Genomic DNA, 16940 nt, shown 5'->3' with positions numbered 1-16940 from the left:
GGCCTCGAAGGATTCCGTCGAACCGGCGCGTCCATCCGCCGCGTTCACCAGGAAGGTGACGGACTCCCTACAGCGCATCAGGGACAGGACCTTATCGGTCGGTCCGAAGGATCCTCCGCCTCCGAAACCGGTGGAGAAACCGCATAAGGCGTCAATTCCCATCCATTTTACGTTGCCGCCGAAGACGGCGCCGAAGGCTTTCGCTCCTAAGGCGGTCGCCAGCGTTCCCGAGAAGGTCTCCTCTGCGCCGAAGTCGTCAACGGTGGTCCCTGTCCCACAGCCTCGACGACCTTCTATGGACGAGCATCAAGAACACTTCATTGATGCCGAAACAGGCAAGCTTTCCCTACACAAGAGGAAAATCACCCCTGAACGCCCACTGGAGTCCTACAAGATCCCTCTCAAGAGAAAGAAGGACTCTGCTTTCACTCCCGTCTTGGTGGAACCACTATCCCCACAGACTCATGATGTTTCGCCCACTTGCTCTGATGTGGACGCTGGAGAGGGAGATGATGAGGACGAATACAGTTATCCTGTCTATACAGACCCTGAGGATACCAACGAACCCTGGGCCGCTGGTGCTGACCCAGGTGACCCTCAAGCAGGACAAGACCCTCAGCTATTTTCTGCAAAAACGTCTCCTACAGAGGACTCTGCAGCTTTCAATGACCTCATTGAACGGGCAGCTAAAAACAACGTCCAGCTCCATGCTGACCCTGTTGATGTCGACTTCCTTTTTGATACCTTCTCAGTCTCAGAAAGAACTGTTAAGACTCTGCATATGCTGAAAGGTGTTTTAAAACATGCTGGCGAGATCTTTAAAGAACCTACCAGGGCGAGGGCGATAAACCCTAGGATTGAGAAGAAATACAAGTCCGTGCCTACTGATCCTACCTACATCAAAGGACAGTTGCCTCTGGACTCCCTTGTCGTCTCGAATGCCCAGAAGAGGGCTAATTCTCAGACTACGGGTGATGCTCCTCCCCCAGACAAAGAATTCAAAGTCTTTGAGGCATCGGGAAGAGGGTAGCAGCACAGGCAGCCAACATCTGTCGCATTTCAAACACACAAGAGCTTCTGGCGCGCTATGACAGGGCACACTATGACACACTGGAGACCCTGTTGCAGCACCTGCCTGATGAATACAAGGAGGCGGCTGAGATGCTTATTCAGGAAGGGAAGCTGATCTCTAATGCTTCGATTAAGTGCGCTCTGGACGCGGCTGATACCGCAGCCAGGGCTGTCAACACCAGTGTTATGCTACGACGACATGCCTGGCTCAGAATATCTGGATTTAAGCCGAAAATCCAAACCACCATCCTTACTCAAACAGTGAATCCAGATCACCTGTTTGGCCCGGAGGTTGACACCACCCTTAAAAAGGACGCGAAACTGCTATATCCATGGGTGCCTTACAGTCCCAGCAGTTTCGGGGTGGGTCTTTTCGTCGCTCAAGCACTAGAGGCGTTTCCAGGGCCAGCTCTCCCAGTCCACGCAGTACTACAAGGGCAACACTCAATCCATCTACACCAACAAAAGTCGAGGTGGATATCGTGGTAACAGCGCCAAGGGCAGAGGTCGTGGAAACAACAACTCCAGATCCTCTGCCACCAACAAACAGTGACGCCTTGTCACTGCCCCCCGACCACACAACACCGGTCGGGGGAAGACTCCAGCAGTTCCTGCCAGTCTGAAAAACCATCACCACAGACAGGTGGGTCAGAAAACTTGTGCAATACGGTTATTGTCTGGAGTTAACGTCCACTCCACCCAACATGCCCCCAAGACACCGTCATATGTCGGACGAGCACTTGCACTTATTGCAGCAGGAGGTCACCGTCATGCTGCAAAAAGGAGCAATAGAGCTCGTGCCAGTGCAGAAAAGAGGCACAGGGGTCTACTCCCTGTACTTCTTAATACCAAAGAAGGACGGGTCCCTCAGGCCCATCCTGGACCTCAGGCCACTCAACTACTACATCCTGTCGGAGCACTTCCATATGCTGACCCTGCAGCAAGTGCTCCCGTTGCTCAGTCAGGGGGATTTTCTCGCAACTTTAGACCTAAAGGATGCGTACTTTCACATTCCACTGCACCCTTCACACAGGAAGTACCTCCGGTTCACCATACAAAACCAGCACTACCAGTTCAAGGTTTTGCCTTTCGGTGTCACCACGGCACCCAGGGTGTTCACAAAGTGCCTGGCGACAGTGGCGGCGCCCCTAAGGAGACAAAACATCCATGTCTACCCTTATCTGGACGACTGGCTCATCCAGGCAAAGTCAGCCCAGCAGTGTGCCGCCCACGTGTCCCACACCGTTCACCTCCTGCACGATCTGGGTTTCTCACTGAATTACCCAAAATCCCACCTCCAACCCGCCCACATACGGCAGTATCTGGGCGCGACCATAGACACTCTGGCAGCCACAGCACAGCCAAATTCAGTGAGAGTCAGCAGCATTCAATCGCTGATACAGAAGTTCAGCCCTCAACACTCGCTTCCAGCAAGAGTGTTCATGCAGTTGATAGGCATGATGGCCTCCTGCATCTCCATAGTCCCGCACGCGAGACTACATATGCGCCCGCTTCAGGAGTGCTTAGCACATCAGTGGACTCAGGCTCATGGGCAGTTGAAAGACCTAGTGTTGGTGAGCGGTCGGGCATACAACTCTCTGCATTGGTGGAATACACAAAACCTTTGCAAGGGGCGACCGTTCCAAGAGCCTGTGCCACAGATCATCCTGACGACGGACGCTTCTCTCCAGGGATGGGGAGCTCATGTACTCCATTACACTGTGCAGGGACTATGGACGCATCCGCAACAGAAGATGCACATCAATGTTCTGGAACTGATGGCGATCTTCATGGCACTCAAAGCCTTCAAAGTACATCTGTGCAACAAGGTCGTGTTGATCCGGACAGACAACCTGACGGCCATGTACTACATTCAAAAGCAGGGAGGAACACACTCTCCGCAGCTGTCTCATCTGGCTCAGAGCATGTGGAAGTGGGCCATTCAGAGGAACATCTTCCTCATAGCAGAACACCTCCCGGGCAAGGACAATCAGATGGCAGACCTGCTCAGCAGGTACAGCCACCAAATGCACGAGTTGGAGTTGCATCCATCAGTACTCCAACCGTACTTCCAAAGGTGGGGTCATCCAGAGATAGACCTGTTCGCCACAAGGGAGAACGCAAAATGCCAAAGCTTCGCCGCCAGGTTCCCACACCCACAGTCGCAGGGCAATGCGATATGGATGAACTGGTCAGGCAAATTTGCGTACGCTTTTCCCCCAGCACCTCTGATACCGCTGGTGGCACGCAAGCTCAGGCAGCACTCGATGACTCTCATCCTGGTTGCTCCAACTTGGGCTCGCCAGCCATGGTACACCACGTTTCTGGAACTGTCCTTTGTATCGCATCAAAGGCTGCGCCTCACTCCCAGCCTTCTGACGCAGAGCCATGGCGACATTCAGCATCCAGATCCCCAACAGCTCAACCTGGCGATCTGGCTCCTGAGGTCTTAGAGTTTGGCTACCTCAACTTACCTCCTGACTGTATGGACATTATCAAGGAGGCAAGAAAGCCCACCACCAGAGCATGCTATGCGGCGAAATGGAAGCGGTTTGTCATTTATTGTGCAGACCACAACATTAACCCGCTAGATGCATCTATTCAGAACATCATTTGTTATCTTTTCCATTTGTACAAATGTAATCTGGCCTATGCTTCCATTCGCATACATCTATCCGCAATGGCCGCTTATCTCCAGAACAGGCAGCACCTCTCACTTTTCAGGGTGCCTGCCATTAAGGCCTTTCTAGAGGGTCTCAAACGAGTCATTCCTCCACGGACTCCACCAGTTCCGGAGTGGAACCTCAATGTGGTCCTCACCCGGCTGATGGGTCCTCCCTTTGAACCACTGCATTCCTGCGAGATTCATTTCTTGACATGGAAAGTGGCTTTCCTCGTAGCAATTACATCGCTGCGACGAGTTAGTGAGCTCCAAGCACTAACTATCCAAGAGCCATTTATCCAAATTCATTCTAACAGGGTGGTGCTTCGCACTAACCCTAAATTCCTTCCTAAGGTTGTGTCTCAATTCCATATTAACCAAACTATTGAATTGCCTGTTTTCTTTCAAAATCCTGAGTCATTGGCGGAGCGGATGCTCCACACCCTTGACGTCAAGAGGGCCCTGATGTATTACATCGATAGGACCAAGTATTTTAGGAAAACTAAACAACTCTTTATTGCCTTTGCACCACAACACAAAGGTAACCCCATTTCCAAAGCTGGTATAGCTAGGTGGATCGTTAAATGTATTCAGATCTGCTATCTGAAAGCCAAGCGTACTCTCACCATTCCACCAAGGACCCACTCCACCAGAAAGTTGGGGGCCTCCATGGCTTTCCTTGGAAATATTCCTTTGGAAGACATATGTAGAGCAGCCACATGGTCTACCACACACACATTTACAAAGCATTATTGTGTTGATGTGCACTCCAAACAGCAGGCAGCTGTAGGGCAGGCTGTTCTAAAAACACTGTTCCAAACTGCTGCAGCTGGCACAGGCGGCCGCCGTTAATGGAGGGACTGCTATGTATTGTATGCACAGATATGAATTCAGCAGCCCACATGCCTCGAACCGAATATGCTACTTACCAGTATGCATCTGTTCTTGGCATGTAGGGCTGCTGACATTCATATCGCCCACCCTCCTCCCCGGCGCCTGCAGCAGCTGCAGAATTCACACATACTTCTAGCATGGTCATCTTTCACTTAGTTTCACTCCATCTTGGCCACAATGGCTAAAAACAATCTGAGGATGGAGTCGATGCCCATGCGCACTGTAGTCCAGGGGAGGAGCCACCTATCTCGTGATACTTCGAAGACTCTTCCAGGACAACAATGTGCAATCATCCGGACCCAACACTAGGCGGCGATCTATGCACAGATATGAATGTCAGCAGCCCTACATGCCAAGAACAGATGCATACTGGTAAGTAGCATATTCGAAATGGCCCATAATTGTCCCAGTGTTTTTCATGTTTGACTAATAGTTGCCAGCCATGTACCCAAAATGAGGGGCAACTCTCCTGTCCAACTTTCAGTAGGTTGTGACTACATGCTTTGGTCCTGCCACGTAGCTATTAAAACAGGTAAGGGCTTGTGTTCCATGGTTGCTATGGTGTTACATTGGGAATTTACCAACTCATATTGGTTCTACAGTAGAATTTTTAAACCCTGAGCTGAAGATCCATGAGGGTTCTTGAGCGGAGGTCCTCCACAGATGTTAACCAGGTGGCATTTGAAGGTTGTCCACATATCACAATTTTACCTTGGTGTTCACTTTTTGTAGTTGTATTTCTTACTGCTCACACAGAGCGGGCCCCATAGATGTGAGTGGGTTTGCACTGAAAGTCAGCAGCATTTGTAATGTGGTTGTCATGGTGGTGCCAGGTTCAAATCTCCGTACTGCTAAACCCTAGCATCATTTCTAAGCCCTTTTGTTCTCCCCTATAGCGTCCAAAACTGTTTGTACTCAAAATGCCCTTTGTTTCATACATACGTTTTTGAAATTCTTCTCTCTTCTGCACTTGTGCAGACCTAACCCTCTATAATTATTTTCTTAATCGTAACACTAAACCTGTATTGGTTTATTCATCTATGTATCTTCTGGTTAACATTGTCAACTTATTATTGTCATGGGCAGATATATGCCTCTTGAATATGTATAATTCAGGTATGTGTGGTTTTTATGAAGTGTTCAGTGCTTATGTGTTGAAGGGTCTTTCATTTTCTGATATTGTAGGGGTATGTTGCATTAAATTGCTTGCCTCATTACATCCCTTCCGTGCTCGGTTTAGAATTCCTTTTCCTTTCTCCCCGCTTTTTGTGCTTAACAAAGACCCATTCATAGGTACATTTTGTTTTGTGTAACAAAGCACACAACGTTAGATTGTACATTCTAGTATTCTTTCAAAGTTAACTAAAAAGATCTTTGAAAACACCATGTGGGGTATCTTCATAACAGCCTGGCACCAAATTCATAGCCATGTTTATACCATTTGGAAACTATTTGTTGATTCCATTACATTTTTCTGTTCATTAGAAAAGAATAAATCTGCACTTTTGGAGTTCGTTTTTGATATTCATCATTGCGTAGTGGAGATACTTAACATTTTCATATAGACAAAATGCAATTTAACAATACTTGATTTGTTTTATATCACTTGTAGATTGTTTGCTTTTAGAAAGATTATTGGTGACCGAGAAAAGTGCAAACATCTAGTTCCAGATGATTATCCAGTATACATTGACAAGGTAATTCCTTTTCATCTCTTTTGTTACCTTTATTTTAACTCCTGACATTCAATTACTTGGAAATAAAACAAATGCTGCAAATTAGTGAAAATGAGTATAGGCATTTTATGTTCTAGGAAATAGACCTGAAGTTGGGGTTCAGTGGCTTACTGTTTTTACAGTCATCTACATTTCCTCAGTGTCTTGCCTTGGTTCACACATTTCCATAAATGTATACTATGTTGGTGGTTCTATTGACCAAGCATTTTGCTGAAGACTTTGTTTTGCAAGTTGGTTGACTCCGGAAGTAAGCGGTTATCCAATAATGAATTGGACAAGATAATAGTGAAAATTGTATTCTACCATCTCAACAACCGACCTATTTTGCTTAAAGCAGATTGCATTCTGATATGTTGTGGTAGGCTACCAATCTAAATATCTTGATGGGTTGTTGAATATGCCTCTCATTTCACTGCAAATGTAAAATGAATGAATTAAACTGATTTTGGTTTACATTGCACAGTGTTTCACTACTTTTCTCAAACAGTGGTGGGCTGCTGAGGTATCAAACAGATATGAATTAGACTTTTATTTTCAATTTTAGGTGGAAGAGCAGAATGACTGCAAGATCCTTGATGGGCATTTTATTTCTCCCCTCTCACACTATGTTCCAGATGTCATGCCTTCAGAGTGTGTTACAGCAAGGTAAGCAATTGGGTCAATTCACATATAATTAAACTGACCTCTTGATTATTCTGTGTATCAGTCGGATGATGGGGTAGAAGAACTAAAGTGTAAAATTGTGCTATGTTTATGGCATGCTGCAGAAATCATTTTGCATTAAACCCACATCTTGACTACTGCATTCCTAATTATTCTTGTAATACCACTGTAAAGTGTAAACCTGTGGGCAGGGTTGTGACCTGCTGCAGGTGAATCTGCAAGGTAACCAGATTTGTCTGCCATTAAAAAAAATACAGTTATATTATTTATATTTTTCTTTTCATTATCTCAGCTAATTGTTCTTGTGACCAGTAACTTTCATCTCATTCATAGTTTGTATGGTGATGGAAATCTGGATTTGATTCTGTTTTCATAATTTAAGAAATTAAGAATATCTCAAAATAGATGTCCCATCCGTTCTTTGGTGCGCCACAAAAAGATGTTGATGTTTAAGATTCCATCTTGCGAGTGGCAATTATTTCTATGAAATCTGCAAGTATCTGAATTATAGGTAATTAATGATTATTCACCAAACTACAATGTCTTCAACTGCTCTCATGTTGTGTGAGCCAATGCAGTCTTAACTGCTTTCTTGCAACACGTCTCTACTGTGTAAACGATACCACACACTTACTTTTATTGGCCGTTAATCCTGGGATGCATCTTTTGGGAGGGCAGATAATATTCAGCAGAATATTGAGTAATATTTGAAAGAGAGGCCCTCCCCTATCAGAGTCGAGATGTCTGGGAGAAAATGGGATTAGGAGATCGCAGTGAAGGTGATTGGGGCAGCATTCAGGGCATGGCAGCTGACAGCAGTAGATTATGAGAAATATTATTTTGTATTTTTTATTTGATATATTGCACAAAGGTGATTTATTTAAAGACAAAAACTGCAGCGGACCAGGAAGACCGCACCTAATCTGTTTTCCCAAATATAAAGCTCTCAAGAGTATTCTAAAATGAGTGTACACACCACAAGCACATGCTGCCAAGGTGTATATACCAAAAGGTTTCAAATAGCAAGCAAGAAACATAGCAGTGTACCACATCAAATAACAACAAATGAGTAAGAAGAGAGAAACACCTAAATCAAACAAATACGCTTTGTATGGTACTTGACTTTATTTGATTTTTCTTTAAAAGTATCACACATAGCAGCAGTATGACCCAGAATAACGGAATAGGAATGAGGAAAGGTCGGGATAGTAAGCCCTGTCAGGCACTACTATTGGTGCTGTGAACCCTCCTCCTCAACCGAAGGAGGCTTATGGATGCGAAACTCCTCGATTCCCTTAATCCGGGTCCTACTGTTGCTTGTCATATCAAGTCCAGTATTGGTAATCTGGATCACCAGGAAAAATAATGCCTGTGATGCATACGGCCAGTGAATATTTTGGAAGCTTATTTTCAAGAATTCTATGAAGCACACTTCGCGACACAGCACATCTGGCTTAGTACCTACAGTGACTATTGTCACCCTGACAAAGTCCATTGCAATGGATGAAACGTGTTGATTGTGAGCTTTTGAGCTGCTTATGGTTGCTGTTAGTGTATTGAGTTTTGTTTATATTTGTGTGTTTTTTTATGAAGGTTTCAGTTCATTGTGCCTAAGGAGTGGAAGAGTAAATATCGACCAGTGTGCATTCATCTTGCAGGCACAGGAGACCACGTACGTTCAATTTGTTTATTCTGTTTATCATAATTATTTCAATGGATGTTTTGTAGATAACAAATGGCAAATTAGCTCTTGTTCATGTTATGACTAAATTGAGGAATAATACATTAATTGCAGACAAATATCTGCACATTGTTCTATAACTGAGGCAAACGCCTTTGTCAAGTGTCACAGTTGCATTACTATTTCCTAAACTTGTTTTGGAAACAGAACAAACATGAGATGTCAAGGTAGGAGTGATGCAAAAAAGAGTACAAGGGCAAGAATACTTGCCGGGTACAAGGTCTGACTGATAGAGAGTATGATCAGAACTATTATGCATCCCCAAATTAATACTTCTACTATATTTAATTGTACATGTACAGATTGATGAGCATTGTTGTGTGAACTTCTTTGATCCACCAGTCTTTCGGGTTGCTTCACTATTGCAGCCAGTTGTGGATATGTTGTTTTTGCTTTGATCTCCTTATTCATAGCATTGTCTTGTTAGCTAGTAATATTGGTATAGAAATGAACTGTATTTCGTCATCGGTAACCCGCTCTCAAGATTTGTTGTAGACGGGGCAATTAGAACAGATCTTCAAAAGGTGGTCTGTTTTTAATGAGGTCTTCGAAGACCTCTTTCCAGAGGGCAGATACTCATTTATATGACTTTGAGAGTAAGTGTTATGGATCGATTTCGAGGATTGCTGCAAAGGATATTCTGTCAAAACATGGTGTGGACCCTCTGTCTATGCATTTGCAGTCAAGGTACCCAGTGTGCGATTTTCTTGATGGCAGACATCCTTCCAGACACTCTGCCAACAGATACTGCTGTCTCACCATAGGGTATGGAGCTTACTCTATCGAAGAGAATGTTAAATCTGCTTTCTCATAGAAAGCTAAGCATTCAATCCTTAATGTGCTGGAAAAAAAACATCTGCATATTAGCGAGACAAGATAAATAGGGCAGTGTCAATGTATCTCACTCTTGGGTGCAGTACATTGCATACTTGGGTGTTGAAAACCCCATCATGCAGCATGGTATTTGGTAGAATTTCTTGCGGGGGATTCCCTTCCCAAAGAGGCAATTCTCCTGGTAAAGGCATTCACTTTAGGAGAAAACCATTATTGCCAAGGCAGGCAAGTCTAAATGTGGTGGAATTTCCCCAGTGATGCTAAAAAGACAGTGCACCCTCTTAAAATTTTACAGTTTTTCGTTAGTCTGACATTTACCATGTCCTTACCAAGCCCTGACAAATGATACATGTGAGAAAGTGCAATATGTCTTGCATGATATGCCCCCACTTTTTGCTGAATTGCTGATGTGCTTTGACTGAGTGTGCCCTGGGCTCCTGCCAATCAGGTGCCCAGGGCATGTGTCCCTTCCCTAAAAACTGTATTGAAGCTAAAACCCAATTGGCATCTCTGGGCACATGTCAGCCCCTAGTAAATGGTACCCTAGGTGCCCAGGGCATTGCGACCAGAGAAAACTCCTAAGGGCTGCAGCACTTAATTGTGCCACCCTTAGGTGCCCTGCACCCTGACACCCACACTCTGCCTTTGCAGACTGAGTGTCCTGGTGCAGAACTAAACAAAGAGTCGACATGGCACACATCCCTGTGTGCCATGCCCACAAACCCACTGCCCTGGCATATATCGGTCACCCTTCTAGCTGGGTACCTTATACCATTGGTGTCGGCACAGGTGCATGAGCCCTGTGCCCCTACAGTACCCAGGGCCATTCCTGGGCACTGTAAGTGCAGTGATGCCATTAGAAGTAGATTGTGCTGGGAGGTTGTCATTACGAACTCCACAGCATCATAATGGCTACACTGAAGACTGACTAGTTTGATATCAAACTTCTCAGCACACTAAACCCACACTGATGCCAGGGTGGGATTTAATGTAAAATGCACTACCGAGGGCATCTTAGAGATGCCCCCTGAAACCTAACCTACAATCCACGTCCTGTCTGAGAGGCTGCCTAGGCTGACACACAGCAGACATGTTGCTGGTCCCCTGGGTGGAGAGCCCCCGCTCTCCTGGGCCTTTATCAATGCACATCCAGGGCGTGGTGCTAGGTCTCCTCCCCCAAGATGGGCAGGGGGAAGCTTCAAAGGCATGCCGCCTTTGTGAGCTTCTCCAGGCCACTTGCTGTACACAGCAACTGGCCGCCACCAGTTCTGACCCCCAGTCTGGCGGAAAGACTGGCGGGAAACCCTATGTGAGAAAAGGGGGTGTGCCAACCTGTGCCAACTCCACCACTCAGATGGGAGAGACGAGGTGAAGCACAACTCCGGGCTCCAGCCATCTTGAGAATGGGGAGCCCTGCCCAATCCGAGATATGCTCCTGCCCCCACTCCCAGAGGAGAGGCGCAGGAGAGGAGTGTACTCACTCCAGGATAGGGACCTATTGGCCCGGCCCTTCCCCTACCTGTAACACCCTTAAATTCAGTATTTAGAGGCACCCTGAACCTTCCTTCCCCAGATCCCGATTTCGAAACAAGAAAGAAGACCAAGAAGACCACCTGCTAACAAAAGCCCCTTTTCTGAACAAAAGGACGAGACCAACTGACTTGGACCCAGCCCTACCTGACTGTTGAACCTTGAACCTGCTCTTGCTAAATCCCACCGTCTCCTGCGGACAGCAACCTCGAGAACCCCGAAGGACCTGCCTGCCTTGACCATCTTAGAGACTGGGACTCTCATGAACAGTGGTTCTGCTCAAACAGCAATACCTCTGGTACCAGCCAGGAACCGCGAATCCAGCACACTCATCACCCGCCGAACACGGCCTGTGCCTGAGTGGACAAAGACCCAGAAGACGTCCCCCCGGTGATTCTGACCTGGACTCCAGTGCCCAAGGACCCTCCTCAACGACCCAGATGACATCTGCAGCCTCAGAACCAGGAACCCCTCCAACCACGACCAGCAGAGGGTAAGATTTCCCGACGTCCAAAGACACCCCGGCGCCCCCCCCTCCCCCTTCCCCCCCCCCCGGCCTCCTGTGCCCAACTCAGTGGTGCCTACCTATCCTCCAAGATCCCAATTTACCCCTCGAAGTGTTGGTCGCTCCTGAAGAATCTCCGTCCCCGCGCCTGCAGCCTTTGTTCCCTTTTCAAGATCTCCATTGAATAACATTGTGCGCCCGACGGCTCAAAAGCACCCTCACCCAGCTGCCCGAGTGCCTCTTCATGTGCACCCTTTGCCCTAATCTACTTCCCCATTTGCCCTGAGCAAGTGACCAGGAGCCCAGCTCTCACAGCCGGGTGGCCTGCTAGCCAGCAGCCACCAACCGAAGGCCCCCTGCCTCGCTTTGGATAAAATAGGGCCTAACTACCTCTGCACCCGGCAAACCCTGTGCCGCTGAGGTTGTACCAACTGTGCCTACCTCACCCTGGGAGACTCCTGAGTCTATGCCCAGAACCTTAACTCTGCCAGTCGAGTACTTTCCTAAAAGCCGATAACTCACTTTTCTTCCATAGGCTAACATTGACTAGTTTTGCTTGGAAATTCTTCTAAGTGTGGGGTTTTGGAACTTAAAAATATTCAGCTAAAATCAGCCGAACCACAAATTCCCATTTACTCACCTGCTATCCGGAGAGACCTCAGTGCTGCATTTTTTAGCCCAGTACTGACCCTTCAAAGTAATTTTAACCGTACTTACCATTAACTTGAATTTCCTTCCATAGGATATAATTGCCTGATTTTTGCTGAAAAAGTTTCTAAGTGTCGATTTTTGAAACTCACAAATATTCATTAAAAATCGTGCCAACGATAAAAACTTACTTGCTTACCTGTTTTAGATAGATGTCCCAGTGCTGAACCTAGGAGCCCAGCACTGAATTTCAAAACTAATATACACATACTTTACCTGCAAACTGAATTTCCTTCCGTAGGATAACATTGGTAATTTCATCCAGAAAAGTTTTTAAGTTTCAACTTTTAAAAATACAATAATATTACTTAGAAATCACTACTGTAACTAAAACGCTTTTACTTAACTGTTTACAGCACATGTCCCGGGACTGAATCTAGGATCCAGTCCTGTGGTTAGAAAAGTCATCTACAAAGTAATTAATTGCATTTAACTAGACATTCCCATTGAGCTCAATGTTGCATTGTGTTTGAAATTGTGTTGCCTATTGCAACAAACTGTGACTATTGTATTCAAAGAGTCTATTGCCTATTTGAAAAGCATTTAACTAAAGTAATCCATTCTAAAAAAGTATATTTTGATACCTTGTTGGTTCTAAAATAAAACAAATATATCTTTTGATACAAAACAATTGGCCTAGAGTTCAGTTCTTGAGTGTGTGAGACCATTTGCTGACTGAGTGTGTACAACAAATGCTTTACACTGTCTTCTGATACTGCCTTACTGCTCGACCAAGCTACCACTTTAGAGAGTAAGGTTATATCTAACTTTAGCCTCTGCCAAACTTCTGGGGACTGTGGTCTCTGTAAACACTGTACCTTACTTTGGTCCAGTATATACAGAGTCACTTTCTTACAATACACACTTATTTTACTTTGTCATCATTCATTAAATAAAAAGCAGCTATCGTTCAGAGGCCTTGGGGGAAAACAGAAAAGTGCCCACTTACTATGTCTATGTCTGATAAGAAGGTAAATAGAATCAAGTGCTGCTGAATAAGGGCATATGAGTACTTAATCATTAGGAAATATCATCACCTATATATAAAATAGGTGTTTTCCTAGCTTTCATGCATAGGAAATCTAAGATTTAATGAAGCAAGTATAATTTTCAAATCCCTTTAATACTGTAACTCCCAGGACCATTAAAGACAAACAAGAACGTTGTGACTTTACTGCATCATAAAACAGCAGCTTCTTAGTTCAAGTCATCTTTAGTCTGCAATCCTAAGTAAGAACTCTACTGCAAATGGTTGCCTCAAACCAACGTGGAGACTAAAGCGTAGCCTGCAAAGAGCTCTAATCCCGGAAACAGGAAGGGGAAAGTATCCAATCAAAGGGCCGTCACGTAAAAGGTATTGAAGCCAGACAACATCATGCATGGATAGGCAATTCAGTTTGCGTGGGACAAAGGGGAAGACCATCCCCCAAGCTAGAAACCTCAACCATCTCTAGACTGGGCCAAAGGGTGACTCAGGAAACCTATTAAATAAGTACCCAAGCTAGAACGTTGGAAGCTCCATGTTGTACTGTTCATACCATATCAGTAGGACTATGTGTTTGGACAGCATAAATGTCAAAACTGTGTATGTCTGTGTCCACTCACCCCATCTGGATATGTTGACCTTAGTCCTGGCTATCTCACAGTGCCCCATCTGGACCTGTAACCTAACAAGGTACTGGATGGTATATGCAACCTCAGAGCATTACAGCGCTGAGTCTCCAAGGATATTGTGGAAACAGATCAGTCCCTTTCGTTAATATCTCCTACTTGACCAAAGGGCGATGCAAGTTATTCTTGAATTGGCATTTCAATCATTTATTGAAGCAATATGATTCTTATGTAAAATATGTGTGCTGCAATGATAAATAGAAAGAAACCGAACGGAGTAATCAGCATTACTAGAATGGTAAAGAAGATGAATAATCCAACCACTGCATGGTGCTGTTACATTGATTAAATGCAGACATGTAGAATCATATTGATACTCCTACCTAGCGCTTCCTAACCTAGTGGGTTTGGGGGTATGAAGCTGTCACAATACCTTAGGGTGATCTAACACCCCAGTTACCAGTGGGTATGTTTCATTTGGGAGCCCGTTCTCGTGCAGAGCAGGCCATTGTCCTTCTCAGGATGGTAAACAGGATTCAGCTGGGCTGGAATTCAGCATGGACAACCTCGACAGTGACAGCAAATTGCTCCTCTCTCTAAACAAAGGATTGGTGGTGTTTATATAATAAACGGAACCCATATTACCATGCCAGAGCTCTGGTGAAGCCATCATTATTGATTCTACCCTTGCAGGGATGTCGCCGAGCGGACCACAACAAACATCAATATTTTGGCAGTAAAGTTAACTCTGGTACAGAATATTCAAGGCCCTGATAATGAGTGTAAATGTAAGCAAATCCATTTCCGAGAATATTATCCCATATGGGCATGTATGCAAATGTGTGTCAAGATTCAGCCTTTAAGAAAGATGTCAACTTTATACGTGAAAATGTAAAATGGTGGTGTTCACTGTCTGAGGCCTGTGCAACCACATACGTGAGAAAGACCACAAAAAGAGCTACCACAAATAAAACATAGATAAATGTTTGCATGAAAACATAAAAAAGGTGTAAGGGAGACAGCTGGCAAAATTTATGGCACAGCTGAGGGAGAATGTTAAGAAAGGAAAGACTGGATCCTTGGAAAGGAATAGACCGGATCCTCAGACGAGCTTGAATACCATAATTTGAAACAATACCTTATGTCTCTTGTGAATAACTAGGGTAGACAGTTACTGATGTCAGAATATTGGAATAAAGCAAACTATTGTGGAGAAATGATCATTGGACACCAAGGTAGGATAGCCATGTGAAGGATGCCTCCCTTTTCAAGCAGGAAAAGTTCTGCATAGCCCGGATAGTATGACCTACCATGGAGTGTAGTCATGGGGCTGCCAGTGTAGGAAAGGTCACACATCAGGCAATGGGCTGTCTGAATTTGTGGTGCCATAAAAGGAGCATAGTTGCTGACTGCTGTGTCAATACAGCCGGTGGTAGAACTACAAGTATAGAGAAATATGAGGAGGAAGGAATATGCAGATAAACAGTGAAAGGCAGCTAGAAAACAAGGGAGCTAAACAGATGCTGTTAAAGAATATTGATAATCCTCTGGGAGTGTTGACGTGGGTTTTCCTTTCACCTTAATGTCTTTAATAAATGTTATTTTCCAGCTTTAGCGCAGAGGAAACCTGTTTTAATTTAATTTTTGATTCACGACAATGACGCAACATGGTTTGCAGGTCTGAAGGAGAGGCCATGGAGATGACAGGAAAGAGCTCATACAAGAACACGATGTGACTACCATACCATAACATAACATGTGTATTTGTAAAGCACACGTTCACCCACAGGTCTCTTGGCGCTGAATAACAGATGTTTATTGTTACCCAACTCAAGGGTACTCATTTTATCGACCTCAGATGGATAAAAGGCTGAGTGGACCCGCCGGGATTTGAACCTGTGACCATGAGGTCGAACACAGATCCCTGCAGTGGATGCATTAGTCCACTAAGCCACCAGACCCGGCATACCAGAGGAAAGCCTTTGAGCATAATCTAAACATGGCACAAAGAGTTACCAAGTGTAGGAAGGTGGAATCTGACTATATGGTTACCCCAACTTTTTTCCTGGTGTTTTGCTGGTTTTGACTTAGTTGGCCTGGGACCCTGCTATTCAGGGCCCCAGACTATCTGCTTTCTCTATAAAATGGACTCAATGTACTTTAGGTACATACCAGATTGGTTACTGGGTCGCCCTTGTGAGCCCCTGTATAGTGTACCATAGTTACCCAGGACATAGGTGCACCCTAGGCCTACCAGGGGCTGCAGCATGTATTGTGCTACCCCTGGTTTGCCTTCCAAACTGACACCACAGGTCTGTTCACACAGCCTGGGTAAGGTGGTGTATTGTATTTTGACCTCTGAACTCATAAAGAGTGCAGAGGGGTTGTGTTTAGATTAACTACATATATATTTGATATATACCTTGTGTGGTGTCCTTTCATTTGGTATTCAAGGGATTATATATGGTAAAACCACTTGCTTAACTCGCCTACTGAAGTCTTGGCCTGAAGACTACTGGTTCATGCTACCACTAGGATAGCTTTCTATAAGGTTGACTTTACAACCACCATCAATAAGGGTCGATTAGACTGGTGCAAGGTGCCCACTAGAACTAGTGGACATCATATGCCAGGCTAACTTCTCACACCAAGTAGTTGCATGTCATGAGAAATGGAATCTGTTAGTCATGACCTTTCACATAATGCTCTTGCGTCCTTTCAATTGCCCTTTATACCAACAAGTTGAGAGAGAGAAGTGTTGCCTGTAAGGAGAGTGAGTTAAGATGGAAAATGGAGAATTGTCCATACCGACCATACCATACCATACCGACCCGCTTATCCCTAAAGACTTATACAAACTTGAATAAATTCTGTTTGGTAAAGAGCCACAACAGAAAGTAAGGAAGAAACCTAAGCATGAACAGATCTGTATGTTTCCCTTGATGGGGATGGAGAAATTTGTGGAGGGTATCAAGTGCAAGACTT

At 45.0% G+C, this 16940-nt stretch overlaps 1 protein-coding gene across 2 annotated transcripts in view; it reads left to right on the top strand.

Annotated features, from left to right (window-relative positions):
- The window catches only part of ABHD18 (abhydrolase domain containing 18), a 215809-nt gene that overhangs the window by 43855 nt on the left and 155014 nt on the right, over window positions 1–16940 (top strand). For both annotated transcript variants that reach the window (XM_086962179.1, XM_086962180.1), the window contains exons 3-5: window positions 6240–6324; window positions 6908–7008; window positions 8620–8698. In XM_086962179.1, coding sequence (XP_086818305.1) covers window positions 6240–6324; window positions 6908–7008; window positions 8620–8698 — 265 coding nt within the window. The remainder of the gene's footprint in view (window positions 1–6239; window positions 6325–6907; window positions 7009–8619; window positions 8699–16940) is intronic.

The sequence above is a fragment of the Lissotriton vulgaris genome, chromosome 3_1 (assembly GCF_964263255.1).
Source record: "Lissotriton vulgaris chromosome 3_1, aLisVul1.2, whole genome shotgun sequence".
In the NCBI taxonomy this organism is placed as follows: Eukaryota; Metazoa; Chordata; class Amphibia; order Caudata; family Salamandridae; genus Lissotriton; species Lissotriton vulgaris.
The sequence above is the reverse complement of the archived record's forward strand: the minus strand, read 5'-3'. Positions and strand labels throughout refer to the sequence as shown.